This window comes from Aptenodytes patagonicus, chromosome W, assembly GCF_965638725.1.
Source record: "Aptenodytes patagonicus chromosome W, bAptPat1.pri.cur, whole genome shotgun sequence".
Lineage (NCBI taxonomy): Eukaryota > Metazoa > Chordata > Aves > Sphenisciformes > Spheniscidae > Aptenodytes > Aptenodytes patagonicus.
In genome coordinates, this window is record NC_134981.1 from 42,017,657 (window position 1) to 42,042,577 (window position 24,921).

General features: G+C 44.2%; 1 protein-coding gene across 1 annotated transcript in view; it reads right to left on the reverse strand.

The window, feature by feature from the left end:
* Positions 1–24,921, reverse strand: part of LOC143172288 (tyrosine-protein kinase Fer-like) — a 233,438-nt gene that overhangs the window by 113,294 nt on the left and 95,223 nt on the right. Inside the window, exons 9-10 of the mRNA XM_076361544.1 lie at positions 16,118–16,307; positions 10,673–10,765 (exon numbers count right to left, since the gene is read on the reverse strand). Of these exons, the coding sequence (XP_076217659.1) occupies positions 10,673–10,765; positions 16,118–16,307 (283 nt within the window). The remainder of the gene's footprint in view (positions 1–10,672; positions 10,766–16,117; positions 16,308–24,921) is intronic.

The following is a 24,921-nucleotide window of genomic DNA, read 5'->3' on the forward strand; positions in this document are numbered from 1 at the left end:
ATCTGCTCGAGGGTAGGAAGGCTCTGCAGAGGGACCTGGACAGGCTGGATCGATGGGCCGAGGCCAACTGTATGAGATTCAACAAGGCCAAGTGCCGGGTCCTGCACTTGGGTCACAACAACCCCATGCAGCGCTACAGGCTTGGGGAAGAGTGGCTGGAAAGCTGCCTGGCGGAAAAGGACCTGGGGGTGCTGGTTGACAGCCGGCTGAACATGAGCCGGCAGTGTGCCCAGGCGGCCAAGAAGGCCAATGGCATCCTGGCCTGTATCAGAAATAATGTGGCCAGCAGGAGTAGGGAAGTGATCGTGCCCCTGTACTCGGCCCTGGTGAGGCCGCACCTCGACTACTGTGTTCAGTTTTGGGCCCCTCACTACAAGAAGGACGTCGAGGTGCTGGGGCATGTCCAGAGAAGGGCAACGAGGCTGGTGAGGGGTCTGGAGAACAAGTCTTATGAGGAGCGGCTGAGGGAACTGGGACTATTTAGCTTGGAGAAAAGGAGGCTGAGGGGAGACCTCATCGCTCTCTACAACTACCTGAAAGGAGGTTGTAGCGAGATGGGTGTTGGTCTCTTCTCCCAAGTAACTAGCGATAGGACGAGAGGAAATGGCCTCAAGTTGCGCCAGGGGAGGTTTAGATTGGACATGAGGAAAAATTTCTTTACTGAAAGAGTGGTTAAACATTGGAACAGGCTGCCCAGGGAAGTGGTTGAGTCCCCATCCCTGGAGTTATTTGAGAGACGTGTAGATGCGGCGCTTAGGGACATGGTTTAGTGGGCATGGTGGTGTTGGGTTGACGGTTGGACTCGATGATCTTAGAGGTTTTTTCCAACCTTAATGATTCTATGATTCTACGATGTCCCAGAAAAGCCTGTTGAACTGCATTTTAGATAACAGAATGAAAACTGAATCCTCAATAAAGCCCTATCAAACAGATACAAATGAAACCTACAATTCTGAATGAACCTCAGCTACTGATCTACCCAGATGAAACAAGGTTTCTTCTTCATATCATCAAGGATGATATGGTATTTCTGCCATATAGGATTGGGAAAGAGAACAGAAACATCCCAGTGATGCACACAAGAGAAAAATTTGACACAATGTAACTCTGGGCAGACTAGAGGCCACCTGCACACTTAAGGTCTCCCTGAGGAGTCATTCAGGTTAAGATGACTTATCTAACAAAAAATAACACTAGGAAGAACTTCAAACTCTCAGAGAAGGACCAAGTAGACCCCAGAAAGGAAGCCTACACAGGACTTCAGAGGGTTGTGATGAGTGGCACAAAGTGCAGTTGGAGGCAAGTAATTAGTGGGGTACCCCAGGGATCGATACTGAGGCCAATACTGTTTAACCTCTTCATTAGTGACTTGTACGCTGGGACAGAGTGCACCCTCAGAAAGTTTGTAAACAATGCAAAGCTGTGAGGAGTGGCTGATACACCAGATGGTTGTGATGCCATTCAGAGGGACCTCGACAGGCTGGAGAAATGGACAGAGAAGTATCTCATGCAGTTCAACAAGGGGAAGTGCAAAGTCCTGCACCTGAGGAGGAATGACCCCAGGCACCAGTACAGGCTGGAGGCTGACTAGCTGGAAAGCAGCTCTGCAGAGAAGGACCTTCCCCCCAAGGAGAGGGTCCTGGTGGACACCAAGCTGACCACGAGCCAGTAATGCACCCTTGCAGCAAAGAAGGCCAACAGCCTCCTGGCCTGGATTAGAAAGAGTGTTACCAGCAGGTCGAGGGAGGTGATCCTTCCTCTCTACCCAGTACTGTTGAGGCCACACCTGGAGTCCTGTGTCCAGTTCTGGGCTCCCAAGTACAAGAGAGACATGGACATACTGGAGAGAGTCCAGCGAAGGGCCACAAAGAAGATTAAGGATTGGAGCATCTTTCATATGAGGAAAGGCTGAGAGTTGTGACAGTTTAGCCTAGAGAAGAGAAGGCTCGGGGGGGACCTTATCACTGTGTATAAATACCTGATGGGAGGGAATGAAGAAGAGCTATTCTCAATAGTGCCCACTGACAGGACAAGAGGCAATGAGCACAAATTAAAACACATGAAATTCCATCTGAACACAAGAAAACATTTTTTTACTGTGAGGGTGGTCAAATACTGGAACAGGTTGCCAGAGAGGACACTGACACAGCCAGTTACACAAACTGCCACAGACAAGGTGCTGCCTTCAACAGCACCTACATATAGGACTAGCATAAAACATAAGTATAGGCAGCCAAGTTCCCTTCCTTCTCTTCAGCTGGTAGAGATAGAAGGTCACTAGTGAAGGCACACACATGGCACTCTAGATTCACAAGCCCACACATATTCATGGATCCCCCGAGTATCAGCACCGCCCCTCTGTCTGTCCAATACCACTGCCTGGATCCCAGGCCCTCTTACCTACTCCACAGGTCTCCTACTTGCCAGCTAGTCCAGCTCGATGCTTGTTAGCAGATACATGCACTCACACACTCGTCCCAGAGGCACTTTACACTCGCAAGTCCCCCTGGGTATACCAGCACGACCCTTGCCTGCCTGATATCCCTGCCCAGACCCAGGGCCTCTTACTTGCCGGCTAGTCCAGCTTGAAGTTTGCTAGCAAATTCCACACGCACATTCCCCTACACACCAGATTTGGAGAAGATACAGACACTTGGACACCCCCTCCTCCCAGCAGCCAGCACCAAGCGTGCGGGCTGTGACCTGCTGTCCTGCTCTGGCTGCTGGCACTGAGCCCCTCACTTGCCTCACTCATGCCAGTCCCTTCCAGTAGCTAGTTTTTGGGACACACACTATTCCCACCCCAGTGGCTGGAGGCAAGAGACCCCCAATCACTCTAGTAGCTGACACTACAAGACAGGGGCACCTACACCCCTGGTCTGACTCTAGTAGTTGGCACCAAATCCACTCACACTGGTCCCCTCAGTAGCTGGCATTCCAGGCACAAAGTCTGTAGGACCCTACTTAGATCGAGAGAGCTATGGCCCCTACAACTACTGATGCTAGGACCCTCACTTGCTCCAGTAGCTGACACCACAGGCCAGGGGAGCCAACCCCCTCCCCCGCCCCTGACTCCAGCAGCTGGCACCAAATCCACTCATATAGCACACAGGTCTCACGAGTAGCTGGTGCTTAATCCTTGCAGCACACACACATGAGACAGTGAGATAGTTAAGAAAATATTTAATAAGAAGATATAAGATAGGATAGACTGCGGTGATCAGGTGCAGGGCTCAGCCAGACAAGCGTACTGACTGGCCCTGTTCTACCTGTGACCAGCCCCTTTGATACTCTTTTCTGTCTACCCTCTTCTATTCCCTGCACACTGCCTCATCAGTTGGCATAGCTCCACCTACCCCTCTCAAACATCCTGGACCCTCAGGTTTGCATCCTTATCAGTTGCAAAGTCCCCGTTTGCCTGCAGTTTCTTGATAGCCCCTCAATTAGTGTGACTGACCAGGTTTGTTTCTGGTTATTGTCTTTGTTAAGGCTAATTGGTCAGGTTTTATGTCTCTGTGTATTTGTCTCCCTCCCTTTCCTTATCCTACAAGCTGAAGAAATAAACACTCCCACACTCCACATATCCTAACCAATTAGTGTGACTGGCCAGGTTTGTTCTTATCACGACCTCCCTTATCATTTGTCCCTCAGGTTTCTCTCTGTCTGTTTTTGTTTATGGCTCCTTTGACCAGATACCCTTAAAGGAGCAGACACTCTCCTTCCACATACCCTTACATATTTGAACATTTATTGTTCAAAGATGCTGCATTTGACTGACCTTTGCTACACAATCAAGAAATGTTACGGGGTTCAAAGTAATAAAACCGTTCCCACAGAAACACATTTCTACTCCAAAAGAAACACTTCTAAGGATAAAAAAGAGAGTTCAATGCCAATGAGCTAGTTCATGGCCTTCACAAAAGGTTAAAAAAACCCCACGTCTGACAATTGCGACAGCTCCTATAAAATGGATATTATCCACTATGACCATGGAACTCATTTTATAGCTTACAAAAGAAGCAGTCACCAGATAATAACACCTGCTTATGTTCAAACTGGGTCAAGTCTGAGTCACTGATTAGATTATCATGTTCACATCCCAGAATAAAAACATCTTTATTACACAGAAAAAACAGGGAACATTTTAGACATTGCTAATTATGGTATTGTTTATAACACTAACATCAACCTTCCCCTTTCTTTTAAATTTGTTTAAACAAATATTTATTTCTTTAGAAGAAAGCAATGAAAATTCCACAAGGTACCCTATGCTTATTGTCTCCTACCTAACATTACCTTTAATTTTGGTCATATACTATTGGTTAATCATAACTGAGGTAGAAATCCCTTTATTTTTTTTCTGATTAAACAATCAGTAATTGGTCATGTTTTGTATGTTATTGAAATTGTATTATTTTTTCTGAAAAAATACTCCAACATATTTTCTGTATTATACAATATTCACCCTGACTGCTTATTAAAGAAAACATGGCTGAAAGCCCAGAAAGATCAGTACAAATGCAAGATGTATAATCATTTTAATATTGATTTCAACTTGATTTATCACTTAGCACTAACATTTCTACTGCATTTTATAGTTAGAATAAAATGGTTTAAATACAAGAAAGGTTAGTCTCTAAAGAAGATAGAAGAAAGAATGTTACGGGCACAAAATTAGTTTACAATTCCCACCTATTTTCTTAGCAAGTTTAAAGAACAGTAAGCTGCTTGAAATTACTAACTAGACATCTGAAAGAAAAAGTTTACATTCTAGGCCTCAGTGTTTTACAATTTCACTGATGAAAAGATCTTTTGCCCATTTTTACGTACACACTCACAGGAGCATTTTCAAATAAGTGACTGAACAGCTTACATGGAGAAAATTTTTTCTAAGATTTTTGCTTTTATTTTTATCTTCCAGTCAAATTATCAATTAACATTAAATCATACAAAAGAAGAACTCACACTGAAGAATATCTGCTTCCACCCCCAATCCTTTTTTTCCCTTTTCTTTTTTCTTTAAAAATTTCCATTTATTCCCACACTTTGCTCATGAGAGAGTTCTCTTTCTGTGTGGAGGGAAATGCCCTCATATACTTCTTCATGCTCTTCATGTACCCATTAGTGTCTTTTTTGCTTATTATTAATCTCCTTTCCTCCCCCTACTGAAAAATCCATTGAAACAGCAGTTTTTCTCCAACAACAGTAAATGAAGCCTTTTTCAAAGCTGCTGCTTTTTTGAGTGGAAAACTGAGCAGAGTATTGTATTATTTCTAACTTTAAAAAGAGAGAATATTCTTGCAATCGCACTGTCAAAGAAAAGACAATGATAATGGAAATTTTATGTTAATAACTATACAGGTTATTTAATACTTTATTTTCATATATATTCTGAGCTCAGACTTTGTGTACTACTTTATTTTCCACCTTTAAACAAAGAAAACATTTTGTCAAGACATTTTTTTCCCTCCCCATGTAAAAGAGAGGCACAGACATGGATTAGAAAGTAAAGCAACACATTTTAGTCAATATTTTGAGACATTTCTCTATGGAGTATCTCTCAACCCTGCCACTAGGCTCAGTGAAAACTGATTCATTCCCACATTTTATTGGGTTTGCGTGGCAAGGTTTTGGTAGCGGGGGGGCTACAGGGGTGGCTTCTGTGAGAAGATGCCAGAAGCTTCCCCTATGTCTGACAGAGCCAATGCCAGCTGGCTCCAAGACAGACCCGCCGCTGGCCAAAGCTGAGCCAATCAGCGACGGTGGTAGCGTCTCTGTGATAACATATTTAAGAAAGGGGGAAAAACTGCTGCGACACAGCAGCTGGAATAGAGGAGTGAGAATATATGAGAGAAACAACTATGCAGACACCAAGGTCAGTGAAGAAGGAGGGGGAGGAGGTGCTCCAGGAGCCGGAGCAGAGACTCCCCTGCAGCCCGTGGTGAAGACCATGGTGAGGCAGGTTGTCCCCCTGCAGCCCATGGAGTTTAATGGTGGAACAGATATCCACCTACAGCCCGTGGAGGACTCTGTGCCGGAGGAGGTGGATGTGCCCGAAGGAGGTTGTGACCCCTTGGAGAGCCTGCGCTGGAGCAGCCTCCTGGCAGGACCTGTGACCCCGTGGGGGACCCATGCTGGAGCAGTTCGTGGAGAACTGTCTCCCGTGGGAGGGACCTCACGCTGGAGCAGGGGAAGAGCATGAGGAGGAAGGAGTGGCAGAGACAACGTGTGATGAACTGACCACAACCCCCATTCCCCGTACCCCTGTGCTGCTCAGTGGGGGAGGAAGTAGAGAATTCGGGAGTGAAGTTGAGACCAGGAAGAAGGGAGGGATGGGGGGAAGGTGTTTTAAGTTTTGGTTTTATTTCTCATTACCCTACTCTGATTTGATTGGTAATAAATTAAATTAATTTCCCCAAGTCGAGTCTGTTTTGCCCGTGACGGTAATTGGTGAATGATCTCTCCCTGTCCTTATCTCGACCCACGAGCCTTTCGTTATATTTTCTCTCCCCTGTCCTGCTGAGGAGAGGGTGTGATAGAGCGGCTTGGTGGGCACCTGGCATCCAGCCAAAGTCAACCCACTACACACATACCATATGAAACCAAAATTGGCTTCACTGAAGAAATGAAGTCTTGAGTATTCCATCCAAAACCAAGCCTATAAAAGTAAAAATGCACGGACTTGAAAATTATAAGATAAAAGCAATCATATTGGGAAAAAAAAAAACCTCTCTTAGAAAGAACATCCCTCTGTACTAATCATCATCATTGTTAAACATTAAATATTAAAAATACTTAAAATAAAGGAAATTATGCATGCAGTTATCCCATAAACAGTAACAGATGGCTGTGACAGGCTGAATTCCCTCATTGGCAAAAAACAGACTAATTTTATCTGAAGGGAAAAAGTTGGTATTCAAGATGCAATTCATTTCGACTCTTCATTCAGTTCATGCATAGCACAGTATCAGAAGTACATGAAAGTTGTCCCTTTTTTTTGTTTTCTCTCCTCAGCTGATTAAACTTACATCTCTTGCTGTTATAGACAACTGACTTGTATTTTGTCTGATAAAAGCCACCTGAATCCGTAAGCTCACTGTATTTTCTGCAAAACTGTATTTTTTCCTATATTACCTTTTACCTTCTTATTCTGAGAACCTGTAAATCATTTAAGTACTAACACATAATTAACAATTAACCTCATCTTTGCTAAACTCCTGGTTGCTTGAGGAAGTACAGGGTTTCTCTGCTACTTTCTTTAGGTGACACTAAAAAAAAAATTAGTTTTCTCTAATTAAACATGAAATTAAACAAACTTCTCTCACCAATTACTTATGGGACAACATTTTTGGAATAATACTACATTTAAAACAAGATATGGTTTCCTATTAAAATTTTCAATATATTTAAAATGTATAATATGAAACCAGGTAGCTAACATTATGTTTTTATTTAGACTACATTCTATAAAAACATCAGTACTGGTCCTTTTTCTACTCTGCTTCTAGATTCTATTTTGCATTACTCTATTTAAAACAAACAAACAAACAAACAAACAAAGTTTTATGTATATTTTTTTAATAATACGCCTTCCAGAATCATTGTATACTTTGTTGATGGATATTAAGTTTGAAGTACCAGTTTATACATTCAGCAATCAGCACAGTTATGTAATTGTCAACAGGAAAAAGCTGAGCAGCTAACCACATTAAGAGCTAAGTACTAATTTATGAAGCAAATTTTATCTGTATATGCATGGTTAGCTTTTATAATACACGAGAAATCACTAAATTACAACACACAAAAGCAAAACAAAAAACTGATTGGTTTATATACTCTGACTTTGAAGCTCATTTAAATAAAAGCTAATCTAGAGTACACTCGTTAATTAGATTTGACTTTCTGCCTCAAATGACCCAATTCTGATCCTATTTCTCCCAAACATATTCCAAAGCTTCAGTAATCCCACCTACCATATATTTATACCCAGGTTTACACCAACTTCAATGGAGTTAATAGTGATATAAATTGGCGTGAAAATCAGAATGAAGCACAAAATTCTTTATTTAAAGTGATACTTTAATGAAAACTGATGACAATTTTGACAGACTTCCTCTGTTTTCATCTTAAATTTTTAACTTGATCCTCTTGTTTAAAATTTGTTCTCTCTCACCCATTTTTTGTCTGAAGTGTTTTTAGATAGATTTTTTACATTTAAAAAAAAAATCCTAACAAGTCGTTTAATGCATCGAAACAGAAAGTTGAAGGCTATGTCTCACCTACACAAAGAAGAGGTCATAGCAACATAAATTCTAATATGCTTTTATTATAAAAGAATGTTGTATTTTGCACCAATTAGAAGTTTTATAATACAAAGATAATGATAATTTGGAAATTCCATTTCTCACTAGGGATATTTTAATATTTTAGCAGGGTATTTCCTATAACATTTTAAATATGTCAAACAACTTTCACAATTTTAATACGAAAAGTGTTCCTGTCCTAATTTTATCTCATTATCATATTTATTATTCCACTTCTCTATCACTATATACAATTTTCCTATACATACACTATATATGTATGTGTGTATATATGCCTATGCAACTGTAATTTCTTCCACACATCTTAGATATTGTTTAGCTAAAATACATTTTACTGGGTCCTTGGATGTAATCTAAGAGTGACCAATAAAATAGAAGGCCTATTCGTTCTAAGTCTTTCTCAAAAATGCTATTTTGATCTAACATTTCAGGTGATAAGATCACAATTAAAGGGCAGTTTTAAGAATTCTGCTCACCTTCAATTGTTTGTTTGTTTGTTTGTTTGTTTTGATGGGGTTGGGACAATCATCTGTTCTACTTCAGGAGAACACAGCCAAGTTTTCAGGAGGAACATTTTCAAGTAATATCTGGCCTCCACCCTAAGTACATAAGCAAGTATTTTAACTAGTCTTTCAAGCCTGTACATGAAAACAAATGAGCAAATAGGAGTAATACAAAACAGCTTTTTTTTTCCTTTTCTCATTTTGTTTCATAAACTTTTTTTTCACATTTGGCCAACAAGAAACTTTCTCCATCCATTGGGGAACCTAAACAAAAGCCAACTAGAAGTAAGAGATACTCAATGACCATTTTCAGTGGGGATTGAAACAAGATGTATAATTAATATCTAATTACATAAATAGCACCAGTTCTTGAGGCTTGTATTGGGTTTACATGACAAGGCTTTGGTAGCAGGGGATGCTGCAGGGGTGACCTCTTTGAGAAGAGACCAGGGGCTGCCCCTGTGATGGACAGAGCCAGTTTCAGCTGGCTCCAAAACAGACCCACCACTAGCCAAAGCTGAGCCAGAGACGCTGGTGGCACCTCTGTGATAACATATTTAATAAAGGGTAAAAAATGCCGTGCAGCAGCTATGAGAGAGAGGAGTGAGAAAAAATGTGAGATAAACAACCCTGAAGACACCAAGGTCAGTGAAGAAGGAGGGGGAAGAAATGCTTCAGGCACTGGAGCAGAGATTCCCCTGCAGCCCATGGTGAAGACCATGGTGAAGACCATGGTGAAGCAGGTTGTCCCCCTGCAGCCCATGGAGGACCATGATGGAGCAAATATCCACACTGCAGCCCGTGGAGGACCCCACACCACAGCAGGTCGATATGCCCTGAAGGAAACTGCAGCCCGTGGAGAGGAGCCCACGCAGGAGCAGGTTTTCTGGCAGGAACTGTGGCCTGTGGGGGACCTACACTGGAGCAGTCTGTTCCTGAAGGACTGCACCCCATGGAAAGGACCCATACTGGAGCAGTTCTTGAAGAACTGTATCCAATGGGAAGGACCCCACACTGGAGCAGGGGAAAAGTGTGAGGAGGAAAGTGTGGCAGAAACGAAGTGTTATGAACTGACTGCAACCCCATTTCCCATCCCCTCTGTGCCGCTCGGGGTGGGAGGAGGTAGAAGAGTCAGGAATGAAGGAATGAAGTTGAGCCTGGGAAGAAGAGGGGGGTGGGGGGAAGGTGTTTAGTTTTGTCTTTGTTTTTCACCATCCAACTCTATTTTTAATTGGCATCAAATTAAATGAATCTTCCCCAAGCCAAGTCTGTTTTGCCCAACTGGTAAGCAATCTCCCTGTCTCTATCTCAATCCATGAGTATTTAATCTTATTTTCTCCCCCTGTTCTGTTGAGGAGGCGGGGGTGAGAGAACGACTTAGTGGGCATCTGGCAGCCGGCCAAGGTGAACCCTCCACAAGTAGTGGTAGTAGTAATAATAATAATAATAATAATTTATATGATGGTGCCTCTATAATAAATATAGGAAATATAATTATTGCAATGATGGGTAAAACATGCCTGACCATCTAACCTACTGCAGAATATCATAATATGCAGCATTACTAGTAAATCTACCACACAGGAAATGGTAATCTTTCAAGTATAGCACCAGTCTGGGAGTGGCAAAGAATGTACAAATTCTTTTTTCTGACGTGCAATAAAGTTGTTCTGACATACTATTATGTCACAATATTATCATATCCACTGATCACAGAACTGTGTTTTTTATAATGTCATTTTAATCTAATTTTTTCCTGTGTAAATAGAAATGTGTGATACTTCAGAAAAAAATCCTACTTAAGCTGTAAAAATAAGAGAATTCTACATTGTTGATACTACTTACCGACGATGAACCCAACATGGATTTTGGAGATCTTATAATTCCGGCTATGGAGTGACGTATAGTGTCCAACTTTGAGACTTTGTCCTTCTTGTCCTAGGAGAAAAAGTAATGTCTCCAGTAAAATCAAGCAAATCAATATGGATTTACCTCTGTGTATTAATAATTGAATTACTGGAGGACATGGAATGTAGACTCATGGATTTTGTTTGAATAAAAGATAGGGACTGATCTGCTACTAATACAAACCAGCAAGCTTGTGTCAACATCAGTGGGATTATGCTAATGCATACCAATTGAAGAGCTGAAAGATTCTGTGATTCCTTAAATATTTAGTGCAATTATTTTAAATATCACTATTGTTAACTATAAGAGATCTGAAATTCTTTTGTACCCTAAAGACAGAGGACCTAATTCTCAGCTGTCCTGAAATACCTGTTTTTTTAAAAGGGTATTGGTTTGACACCATATAATAAAACCATACATAATAAAACCCATACATACAAACTTGCATTATCCTTACTTAATTTGTTTTCTTCTTTTATTAATCTGATCTTCTCTAATAATACACTACTTGTAAATATTAATACCAATCAGTGCAAGTAATAGGATCCATTTGTTTTCTGGCACTACAATAAATGACAGGGGCAGCCACCACTATCTGGATTTTAAATCATTTAAGAACAGAGCTATTCACTAAAACTGGAACATTGAATCAGCCTTTATCCATCCATAATTCAGCACAAGTAAATGGAAAGTCCAAAGTGTTTATAACTTGACTTAGTCCAAGGACTGTTTATTTCCTAATATCTGATTCATTGTCAGCTCTCAAAATTTAGTATCAAAGAATCTTTCAAAAATACAGAAGTGTATTTTTAACACTGAAAAACTTAGTTTATTTCTTATAACTTCACTCTCAGACACAGATGAGGTATTTTAATGAATATTTGCAAAATAATTAAACCTGAAGCTGAGAGACCACACATTAAAAATCTCATTCTAATTAGCTATGGGTTAATTAAGCTGTAAGAAACTGAAAATGGAAACAGAATAAATCTGTTTTGTAGTGTAACAAAAAAAGATTGCTTCAAAGTTTTGTACACCCTTGACTGAAGAAACTGAAAATCTAATAATGTAATAAATGCAGTTTCAGTTAATTCCAAAAATTCTGAATGAGCAACAAAATCTATTAAATCTGTATACAGAATAAAGCATTGTTTGAAAATGACTCCCAAATATAATTTAGTATACAGGATATAGGTTAAACATTGTCTTAGTAAAATAAATTTACTTGTTTAGCAGCAAAATTCTGCAATATTCCATAATTTGTATGTCATGAAAAGAGAGTATGAAAAAGAACAGGAATAGAAAAAAGGCTAAAAGGGAATTTACTAGCCACTTGAAATTAACACTGATCAATACAATTTTTATTCTTTTTATCAGACTCAAGTAATACTGCATGTCAGCTACTTTTCTTACAGTAAAACACTGTCCTGAGTCGACTGGAAAATTGATATTTATTTTTTAAGTATTGATGAATTAAATTGATTACTTACTTTAAAAAAAAAATCATTAATAACGGGGACAACACAGTGCCTGATTTTGCTTGCATGCCTATCAGGCTTGGAATGATCAATTCATTTCACACATCTTTTCACAAGTGAGCCATGGGATTTAACTGTGACTAAATGTCTACTTCTTACATGACAGGAAAAAATAAGTTACCAAAATATGCATGAATTCCATTGTGTTGTGTATCTACCCTTGGGGTAGTCGATTCCATGTGTATTGGACACCCCTCCACGTGAAAGCAAACTGTGGCCTGCACTCTGCTGCCGAAGGAATTGAGAAAAACGCATTGGCAATATCAGTTGTGGCATACCACTTGGCTGCCTTTGACTCCAGTTCGTATGGAATTCTAGCATTTCCAGTATGGCCGCACTCAGCAGTGGCATGACTTGGTTCAGGCCACAGCACTCCACTGTTAACCTCCAGCCCCTGTAAACTGGACGTCATCTGGATCTTTGGAGACCTGGTTGTCGTCCAGGTCACTGTAGATGACTTCCAGCACAGCTACTTCTAGCAGATATCGGATACATTCCTCTGCTGTATTCCACTTCCCTTGGTAATTTACAAGATCATCCTTGAAGGGATATATTGCCTTCACACTCGACAGGAGTTGTCTCCAGAGGCTGCAGATTCTCACCTCTTTTCCGCTTTCTTTGTCAATTCCCCAGTTCCTAACAAGGGATCCCAGCTGCTGGGCTTCCTTACCTTCTAACTCTTGACTGTTGACCCCACTATCCCAGCATCGGAGCAGCCAGGCAGCAATCTGCTCACCTGGCTGGTGGCTGTAATCTTTCTGCAAATCTCGAAATTTGCCCAGGGTCAAGGACCAGGTAAGTTTCTGCCTCTTGGGTGATTTTTCTCGCTTCCTCCTCCCATTTCCTTGTCGAAGGACCAGCTTCCTGATCAGACCCTTCCTCCTCCTCCTCCCTTACTAATCGATGGTATGGACCCATCGATCTCTGTGTCCAGTGTTTCTTTTTGACGCCTGGGGCAATTACTGTAGCTGGGGTTTGGGTCCCTATCTCATCCATGGCGTCCTCAGATGTGTTTTGAGCCCCTGGCTCAACCATGATGTCCTCAGAGGTGGTTTCAGTCCCTGTCTCAATCACACTCCTTTGATGGTACTGAACAGAGACTCAATAGGCACAGGCCAAGCCTCAATACAGTGCTAGGAGCTGCTGGGTTTCATGGGGTAGGAAAGGCACCCTTACATCAAGTGGTGCACCAATTCAACATGGGATTACATGCCCTAGGCACCTGCCCAAATCCTTCCACACACCCTGCCACCCAGGGATCAACCACCTCAGGGCACGTTTCCTTGTCACCTCATAAACAAGTTCAAAGAATCACAGAATGGTTGAGGTTGGAAGGGACCTCAGGAGGCCATCTGTTCCAACTCCCCTGCTCAAACAGGGCCACCTAGAGACGGTTGCCCAGAACCATGTCCAGATGGCTTTTGAATATCTCCAAGGAGGAAGACTCCACAACCTCCCTGGGAAACCCTTTCCAGTGCTCAGGCACCCTCACAGTGAAAAAGTGTTTCCTGATGTACAGAGGGAACCTCCTGTGTTTCTGTTTGTGCCCATTGCCTCTTGTCCTGTCACTGGGCACCACTGAAAAGAGCCTAGCTCTGTCCTCTTTGCATCCTCCCTTCATGTATTTATATACACTGATGAGATCCCCCCTGAGCCTTCTCTTCTCCAGGCTAAACAGTCCCAGCTCTCTCAGCCTTTCCTCATAGGAGAGATGCTCCAGTCCCTTAATCATCTTCGTGGCCCTTCATTGGACTCTCTCCAGTATGTCCATGTCTCTCTTGTACTGGGGAGCCCAGAACTGGACACAGGACTCCAGGTGTAGCCTCACCAGTGCTGAGTAGAGGGGAAGGATCACCTCCCTTGACCTGCTGGCAGTATTTTGCCTAATTCAGCCAAGGAAACCATTAGCCTTCTTGGCTGCAAGGGCACATTGCTGGCTCATGTTCAACTTGGTGTCCACCAGGACCCCCAGGTCCTTTTCTGCCAAGCTGCTTTCCAGCTGGGTGGCCCTCAGTATATATGCATGGGGTTATTCCTCCCCAGGTGCAGGACTTGGCACTTCCCCTTGTTGAACTTCATGAGGTTCCTGTCAGCCCATTTCTCCAGCCTGTCCAGGTCCCTCTGGATGGCAGCCCAACCCTCTGGTGTATCAGCCACTCCTCCCAGTTTTGTGTCATCAGCAAACTTGCTGAGGGTACACTCTGCCCCATCATTGAGATCATTAATGAAGATGTTGAACAGGATTGGACCCAGGATTGACCCCTGGGGTACACCACTAGTTACTGGCCTCCAACTAGACTTTGTGCTACTGATCACTAGCCTCTGGACACAGTCGTTCAGCCCGTTTTCAATCCACTTCACTGTCTGCTTACCCAGCCCATACCTCATCAGCTTCTCTATGAGGATCTGTGGTGGGTTAACCTTGGCTGGATGCCAGGTGCCCACCAAGCTGCTCTATCACTCCCCCTCCTCAGCTGGACAGGGGAGAAAAAATATAACAAAAGTCTCGTGGGTCGAGATAAGGACAGGGACATCACTCACCAATTACTGTCACAGGCAAAACAGACTCGACTTGGGGAAATTAATTTATTGCCTTCCCCCCACTCCTCCCTTCTTCCCGGGCTCAACTTTACTCCCGAATTCTCTACCTCCTCCCACTGAGTGGCATGGGGGAACAGGGAATGGGGATTGCGGTCAGTTCATCACACATTGTCTCTGCTGCTCCTTCCTCCTCACGCTCTTCGCCTGCTCCAGCGTGGGGTCCCTCCCATGGGAGACAGTCCTCCACGATCTTCTCCAACGTGGGTCCTTCCCACGGGCTGCAGTTCTTCACGAACTGCTCCAGCATGGATCCTTTCCACGGGGTGCAGTCCTTCAGGAACGGACTGCTCCAGTGTGGGTCCCCCACGGGGTCACACGTCCTGCCAGAAAACCTGCTCCAGCATGGGCTCCTCTCTCCACAGGGCCACAGGTCCTGCCAGGAGCCTGCTCCAGTGCGGGCTTCCCATGGGGTCACAGTCTCCTTTGGGCGCATCCACCTGTTCCGGCGTGGGGTCCTCCACAGGCTGCAAGTTGATATCTGCTCCACCATTAACCTCCATGGGCTGCAGGGTACTCTCTGCTCCGGCACCTGGAGCACCTCCTCCCTCTCCTTCTTCACTGACCTTGGTGTCTGCATAGTTGTTTCTCTCACATATTCTCACTCCTTTCTTCCAGCTGCTGTGTTGCAGCAGTTTTTCCCCCTTCTTAAATATGCAAAGCACAGCATCATACCAGCTACTATGAGGAAAGTTAACTCCATCACAGCCAGAACCAGTACACAATGAAAGGTCAAAGGACCTGCACAGGAGATCCAGTTTTTGGGAATAAAATGGCAGGATGGACATCGGCACATCCCTATGGATGTGATCAACAAGATAACAGCCATATCCCCACCAGTTCATAAAAAAGAAACACAAGATTTCCTAGGCATTGTGGCTTTCTGGAAATAGGCATTCTGGGTTATAGTCAACTTGTGAGCCCTCTCTATCGAGGGACCTGAAAGAAGAACTATTTCAGCTGGGGCCCTCAACAGATCAAATGGGATAGCTCATGCCGTAGCCCTTAAGCTGGTCTAGTAAGGAACAGCTGTGAGAAACATGTTCTACACAGTAGCCATGGAGCATGGCCTCACGTGGAGCCTCTGGCAGAAAACACCAGGAGAAACCTGAGGTTGACCTCTAGGGTTTTTGGAGCTGGGGTTATTGAGGATCTGAGGCCCACTACACCCTGACTGGCCTCTGACCCCAGGACTAAAGTACAATAGCAAAGCTGCATGATATAGTTAAACAAATGCAAAGCTTACCATAGAAGTGACTGATCTGGCATCTTCTTCATAATTCACTACAGGTGGTGGCTCTTTCCCATCATTTTCTTGAACCTTTTGTTCCAGTAGTTCTTTCTGGGCTGCAAATTTTGCCTCAGAGCATCTTAATTGCTGAACTGTTTGCTTGAGTTCTTCCAGTGCATGCTTTTGGCTCAGCAAGAGTACAATACTGCAGAGAAAAATAACAAACAATTTTAAAACACATGATTTAAAATACATATTTTGCTTCATGAAAGCTACATAGAATAAAGCATTTTCAATACTGGAATTTGTTTTTCTTTTTTCACTTTATCCATCCATGTAATGAAGGAAATTATTAACCTTTTCTAAGTAAGTGTGAGAAGTCCTCAGAATTATTTGTTCAAAGGCATAAACACATGAAGCAAATATTAGAAAATTCTCAAAGCTACAAGATAATGAAAGCAGACACCTACTTAGCTATTCCAAAAAGAAAAATCATGTTGTAGTAAATACAGAAAGAATTATTATTTTCATCCACTTCGGTTGAATTTATGACTGTTAGGGTTCCCTGTCCTTTTGGGAAGAAATACACTTTTAGATTACGATTTCCAGTGATGAGGAATCCACCGCAATCCACATAGCCGTTATAATAATCTTCACTATTAAACTCACCTTATATCCAGTATAAATTGGTCTGGCTCCATGTTAGAGATACCTGTTGTCTCCATCTTCTGGACTGAAAGGTCCTCTACTGCATAAGTATTTCTGGACTGCAGTCAGAACACTCTTTAACATTCTTTTTTTTTAAGCTAAACAAACTGAACTCCATAAGGGGCTAAAAGAAGTTCTTTCTTGTCTTCTATGTGCTTTTATGGCTTTTTGCTGACACCCCCCCTCCCCCCCATTTTTCAACATCTATCAGAACTGGACCCTGTATTCTATTAGCAGTCTCACCTATACCACAGTCTTCTGATATAGTATTTCACCATTTATAGATTTAGACGTCGCAAGAGCATTTTCAAATTTCCCCCATTAACTCCAACACCTTCCCAAAGACCAATCAACTACCACTCTCAATCCCTATAAGCTTTCTTTTTTGTGTGTATAAGTTTACATTTGGAAAAAGACAATTAGCCAAGCACAATACATAATGCAATCTGAATTTACTAGTGTCTCATCTCAACGTTTTAGATAGATAGTTTTCTTCCAGGTCACTGATTTAAAAAAAAAAAAAAAGTTCAGTAATTCAGAGTAAGAAGATTTAGTTACAGTTATATTTCATGTCCACTAGCCAGTTTTTAGTCTATTTATTGATTCTTCTTTCTTTGAGAGAGACTTCATACCTACATTCTTACACTGACAAACTTCAAACTGTTACCCTATAAATAGCGCCTTGTAGAAGACCTGAGATTTTCCTTTCTAAAACAACAGTTGTAGCACAGCCTACTGAAGGCTCTATCATCAGCTTTAAATGCTTCAGGGACATGATAGTGCTTAAAACAGATCGGGGGGGGGGGGGGGGAAGGAAACCCACAACCCTGCAAGTGGCCTCACAGCAGACAGCCATGTACAAAAACTGTACCAATCTCCTATGCTGCAATCATAAAGATTTCCACCTTTGTTGCATGCAAATGGAGAGCCATTTGAAGAGATTCTGCACAGAGGGAAAAAAAAAAAAAAACCAAACCCAAAAAAACCCCCAAAAGCTCCAGAGTGCTCAGTCCTCCCAGAAATGAATAAAGTTATATCTGGGGGACTTTCAGAAGGATCTAGACCTGTGTCAATAAAAGGAAAGAGTCCTCCTTACACTGAGAGTATCAAGTATAAATTCAGTCCTAGAAGCATGAACCTTCAGGAATAAGGAAATACTGAAAAACTAACTTCTTTGCTAAGAAAGAAGAGAGATTAATTAAATTAAGATGGCCATAAGAGAGACTTACACATAAAGATATCAAAGTACACCCATGTTCAACTCCAAGAGAAATTCCAAAACAGATATAATCAAACAGTAGTGAAGGACAAGCAGATTACTTAGAGCATATGCAAGTACCTAGAGGACACTAACATATTACCCCCAGAACTGCCAAAACCAAAGATGGACAGAAGCTGTCTAACACAGAGAACCATCCACCATCCATGGTGCAATATAGACAACCTTAAAACCACTCAATTGGAACCCAGAGACATGTAGTCTAGAAAGAGGTTGTCCTGGTTTCGGCAGGGATAGAGTTAATTTCCTTCCTAGTAGCTGGTACAGTGCTGTGTTTTGGATTTAGGATGAGAACAAAGTTGATAATGCACCGATGTTTTAGTTGTTGCTAGGTAGTGCTTACACTAGTCAAGGACTTTTCAGCTTCCCATGCTCTACCGACTGAGAAGGCTGGAGGTGCACAAGAAGCTGGGAGGGGGCACAGCCAGGACAGCTGACCCCAACTGGCCAAAGGGATATTCCATACCATGTGACGTCATGCTCAGTACATAAACTGGGGGAAAGCTGGTCGGGGGGGCCGCTGCTCGGGGACTGGCTGGGCATTGGTCGGCAGGTGGTGAGCAATTGTACTGTGCATCACTTGCTTTGTGTATTATTATTATTATTATCATATTATTATTATTATAATTTTATTTCAATTATTAAACTGTTTTTATCTCAACCCACGAGTTTTTCTCACTTGTGCTCTTCCAATTCTCTCCCCCATCCCACCGGGGGGGCGGGGGGAGTGAGCGAGCGGCTGCGTGGTGCTTAGTTGCCGACTGAGGTTAAACCACGACAGTCCTTTTTGGCGCCCAACGTGGGGCACGAAGGGTTTGAGATAATAACAGATTAACCGGAGTGTATTAAGGAATTTATATCTGTTAGTAGTTGTGGGTCACAATGTTGGTTTCTCTGTTCTCGATATTGATTTGTGTAATCTGCATCGTGCTCCTTTCTTTGCTGTACATGTTAAAGATTGGTGTTGGTTTTTGCAGTTTGCTGTGGTCTGCAGTGATTAGTGATGTTTCCCTTCTGAGGTTTGTTTTTAGAACATTGACCTTGACCTTAGTGTGGTATGTAAACTTCGCAATGAAGCCGTTAATGTACCACGGAGATCATTTCGTGGAGACAACTAGCAATTACAGTGACTTTTCTGAGAGTTTTTTTACAGAGGAAATGCAGAATGGCAGTGTCACTACCTTCTTCTATGATGTTTCCTCCTTCATTACAGTAACTTTTCAGTATTTTGAACAGCCTTGGGCAGTTAAGATACTTCTATTAATACTTCTTGGGAATATTGTTTCGGTTTTGTCTAAAGTTGGTAAGCAATTTAAGAATATCATCCAGAGATCTGCCCCAAGGCTGAATAATTATGAGTGGCAGGGTGTGTGGGACAAGATGGGCAAGTACCTAGGCCAATGGGCACCCCCAGTGTTTTGGAACTGCACCCCTGAGCAAGTGCAGAATCCTGAAAAGTTAGTAGAATATTTGGAAAAAGTATGCTGTCACCCTGGCAACTCCAGAGAGATGCAGATCATTGGAACGTGCTGGGGCCTGGCCCATGCCTACCGAGCCCTGTTCAACACCATTCAGTACCCTCAAAGGGAAGAGAAGGTCTCTGGATCTGACAGTAAAACGACACGCACTGCGGCCACTCAGACCCGGGCGACACGCCCTGCGGCCACTCCGACCCCAGCGATACGCCCTGCAGCCACTCAGACCCCAGCGACACACTCGGCAACTACTCCGACCCCAGCAACATGCTCTGCAGCTACTCAGACCCCAGCACCAGGCCCTGCGGCCACTCCAACCCTAGCGAAAGGCCCCACGGCCACTCAAACCCCGGTGACATGCTCTGCGACCACTCCGACCCCAGCAACATGCTCTGCAGCTACTCAGACCCCAGCAACAGGCCCTGCGGCCACTCAAACCCCGGTGACAGGCCCTGTGGCCACTCAGACCCCAGCGACACGCCCTGTGGCTGAATCAAGAACCAGCCTGTGCCGGTATCAGTCGCCCCTATACACAAGAAGAAATCTTGGAAGCAGAAGTCGACTCTTTTAGTAAGGGAGGAAGAAGCTGCTTCTAAAAGGGGGCTGGAGGAAGAAGTGTACGAGACAGATGACCCTGGAGAAGGGCCATCACGAGAACAGCAGTAGGAGAGCCGGCCGCTGATCGGGGAGGAAGAAGAGGAAGAACTCATAAACGAGGCAGTGACCACCTGATCTCTATCCCTGAGTGAGCTGCGAGATATACGAAAAGATTTCAGCCGTCGTCCAGGTGAGCATATTGTCACCTGGCTGCTCCGATGCTGGGATAATGGGGCCAGTGGCCTAGAATTAGAGGGTAAGGAAGCCAAGCAGCTGGGATCCCTTTCTAGGGAAGGGGGCATTGATAAAGCAATTGGAAAAGGGACACGTATCCTCAGCCTTTGGAGGCGACTCTTGTCAAGCGTGAAGGAAAGGTATCCCTTCAAGGAAGATGTCATATGTCGCCCAAGCAAGTGGGCCACCATGGAGAAGGGTATCCAGTTTCTGAGAGAATTAGCTGTGCTGGAGGTGATTTATGATGACCTGAACAATGAACAACTATCCAAAGATCCAGATGAAGTCAAGTGCACGCGACCCATGTGGCGGAAGTTTATAAGGAGCTCACCATCATCATACGCCAATTCATTGGCAGTGATGACCTGGAAAGATGGAGAGGAACAAACGGTGGATGAATTGGCTGGCCAACTCCGGCAATATGAGGAAAGTCTCTCTTCCTCCCTCGTCTCGGCTGTGCAGACACTGTCCCGGGAGATCCAGCAACTCAGAGAGGATAGGTCCTACTCCCCACCTGTATGGACCAGTATCTCGGCTATTAGGAGTCAGCGTTCTTTTGCTCAAGAGAGGGGATATAAAGGGTACACACCACGGGGCACCCTATGGTTTTACCTGCGTGACCACGGAGAGGACATGAGGAAGTGGGATGGGAAACCTACTGCAGCCCTAGGGGCACGGGTACGTGAATTGCAAGGCAAAACAATCACAGAAAGAGGTTCTTCCAGGAAAATTGCTGCTCCAGTTTCCAGCGGGCAGTTCCCCAGAGAGAGTAGAAGGGCTGATCTTACTCCTGATCTTAATGAAGAAACTTCTGACTCGTACGTACAAGAAGTGAGAAATGAGTACTGTGATGAGGATTAGAGGGGCCCTGCCTCCAGCCAGGGGGAGGAAAGGGACAACCGGGTTTACTGGACCATGTGGATTCGGTGGCCTGGCACATCAGACCCACAGAAGTATAAGGCTCTCGTGGACACCGGTGCACAGTGTACCCTAATGCCATCAAGCTACAAAGGGGCAGAACCCATCTGTATTTCTGGAGTGACGGGGTATCCCAACAGCTAACTGTATTGGAAGCCGAAGTGAGTCTAACTGGGAATGGGTGGCAGAAGCACCCCATTGTGACTGGCCCAGAGGCTCCGTGCATCCTTGGCATTGACTACCTCAGCAGACCCAGAAGGGTACCGGTGGGCTTTTGGTATAGCTGCCTTGGAGACAGAGAAAATTAAAAAGCTGTCTACCTTGCCTGGTGTCTCAGGTTGTGGGGTTGCTGAAGGTCGAAGACCAACAGGTGCCAATCGCTACCACCACGGTGCACCAGTGGCAACATCGCACCAACTGAGACTCCCTGATTCCCATCCATGAGCTGATTCGTCGACTGGAGAGCCAAGGAGTGATCAGCAAGACTTGCTCACCCTTTAACAGTCCCATATGGCCAGTGCGGAAGTCTAATGGAGAGTGGAGACTGACAGTAGACTATCGTGGCCTAAATGAAGTCACGCCACCGCTGAGTGCTGCTGTGCCGGACATGCTAGAACTTCAATACGAATTGGAGTCAAAGGCAGCCAAGTGGTATGCCACAATTGATATCACTAATGCGTTTTTCTTAATCCCTTTGGCAGCAGAGTGCAGGCCACAGTTTGCTTTCACTTGGAGGGGCGTCCAGTACACCTGGAACCGACTGCCCCAGGGGTGGAAACACAGCCCCACCATTTGCCATGGACTGATCCAGACTGCACTGGAAGAGGGTGGAGCTCCAGAACACCTGCAATACGTTGATGACATCATCGTGTGGGGCAACACAGCAGGAGAAGTTTTTGAAAAAGGGAAGGAAATAGTCCAAATCCTGCTGAAGGCCGGTTTTGCCATAAAACAAAGTAAGGTCAAGGGACCTGCACAGGAGATCCAGTTTTTAGGAATAAAATGGCAAGATGGACGTCGTCAGATCCCAATGGATGTGATCAACAAAATAACAGCCATGCCTCCACCAACTAGCAGAAAGGAAACACAAGCTTTCTTAGGCGTCGTGGGTTTTTGGAGAATGCACATTCCAAATTACAGTCTGATTGTAAACCCTCTCTATCAAGTGACCCGAAAGAAGAATGTTTTCAAATGGGGCCCTGAGCAACGACAAGCTTTTGAGCAAATTAAAGAGGAGATAGTTCACGCAGTAGCCCTTGGGCCAGTCCGGGCAGGACAAGATGTAAAAAATGTGCTCTACACCGCAGCCGGGGAGAATGGCCCTACCTGGAGCCTCTGGCAGAAAGCACCAGGGGAGACTCGAGGTCGACACCTAGGGTTTTGGAGTCGGGGATACAGAGGATCCGAGGCCCGCTATACTCCAACTGAAAAAGAGATATTGGCAGCATATGAAGGGCTTCGAGCTGCTTAGGAAGTGATCGGCACTGAAGCACAGCTCCTCCTGGCACCCCGACTGCCGGTGCCGGGCTGGATGTTCAGAGGGAGGGTCCCCTGTACACATCATGCAACTGATGCTACGTGGAGTAAGTGGGTCGCACTGATCACACAGCGGGCTCGAATAGGAAACCCCAGTCGCCCAGGAATCCTGGAAGTGATCATGGACTGGACAGAGGGCAAAGATTTTGGAATATCGCCAGAGGAGGAGGTGATGCGTGCTGAGGAGGCCCCAATGTATAATGAACTACCAGAAAATGAGCAGCAATATGCCCTGTTCACTGATGGGTCCTGTCGTCTTGTGGGAAAGCATCGGAGGTGGAAAGCTGCTGTATGGAGTCCTATGCGACAAGTTGTAGAAACTGCTGAAGGAGAAGGTGAATCGAGCCAATTTGCAGAAGTAAAGGCCATCCAGCTGGCTTTAGACATTGCTGACTGAGAAAAGTGGCCAGTGCTCTATCTCTGTACTGACTCATGGATGGTGGCAAATGCCCTGTGGGGGTGGTTGCAGCAATGGAAGCAGAGCAACTGGCAGCGCAGAGGCAAACCCATCTGGGCTGCCGCATTGTGGCAAGATATTGCTGCCCGGGTGGAGAACCTGGTTGTAAAAGTCCGTCACGTAGATGCTCACGTACCCAAGAGTCAGGCCACTGAAGAACATCAAAACAACCAGCAGGTGGATCAGGCTGCTAAGATTGAAGTGGCCCAGGTGGATCTGGACTGGCAACAGAAGGGTGAATTATTTATAGCTCGGTGGGCCCATGACACCTCAGGGTGCCATCAAGGAAGAGATGCAACATACAGATGTGCTCGTGATCGAGGGGTGGACTTGACCATGGACACTATTGCGCAGGTTATCCATGAATGTGAAACATGCGCTGCGATCAAGCAAGCCAAGCGGTTAAAGCCTCTCTGGTATGGAGGACAATGGCTGAAATATAAATATGGGGAGGCCTGGCAGATCGATTATATCACACTCCCACAAACCCGCCAAGGCAAGCGCCACGTGCTTACAATGGTGGAGGCAACCCCCGGATGGCTGGAAACATATCCCGTGCCCCATGCCACTGCCCGGAACACTCTCCTGGGCCTTGAAAAGCAAGTCCTATGGCGACATGGCACCCCAGAAAGAATTGAGTCAGACAATGAGAGCAATGGGGGGCGGGACATTCAAACATTGGGATAAGCATTTAGCAAAGGCCACCTGGTTAGTCAACACTCGGGGATCTGCCATTCGAGCAGGCCCTGACGAGTCAGAGGTTTTACGTACTGTAGAAGGGAATAAAGTCCCTGTAGTGCACATAAAAAATATGCTGGGGAAGACAGTCTGGGTTATTCCTGCCTCGGGCAGAGGCAAACCCATCCGTGGGATTGCTTTTGCTCAAGGACCTGGGTGCACTTGGTGGATAATGCGGAAGGATGGGGAAGTCCGATGTGTACCTCAAGGGGATTTGATTTTGGGTGAGAATAGCCAATGATCTGAATTATGTGATGTTAAGTACTAATTATAGTTATAATAGTTATACTAATAATACACAGATATACTAATAATACTAATAATATTATATGCCATACTAATGTTATTACAATAAGAATCACCCAGACTAATGAAGAATAACTTCAGTGAAACCAAGCAAAGCACAGTGATGATGGTACCAGAACTGACTTCAACATGAAACAATCCAACACCACATACCATCTCCATTTTTCCTGCCCTGGAAGATTATTATGACAGATGGAGCCCAAAGTCATGGACTAAATGAACTCACCGAACATTTTAGAGGGATGGCCCACAGACTAAGGGAATGATATCTCTGTGTGTATATATACATATATATATAGAAAAAAAGGGGGGTGGTGATTAATGGAAATGTACTGGAAAGTATGAGCCTTGAGCATGACGCAGATGGTATAGAATAAGGGGTGGATATTGTCCTGGTTTCGGCAGGGATAGAGTTAATTTCCTTCCTAGTAGCTGGTACAGTGCTGTGTTTTGGATTTAGGATGAGAACAAAGTTGATAATGCACCGATGTTTTAGTTGTTGCTAGGTAATGCTTACACTAGCCAAGGACTTTTCAGCTTCCCATGCTCTACCGACTGAGAAGGCTGGAGG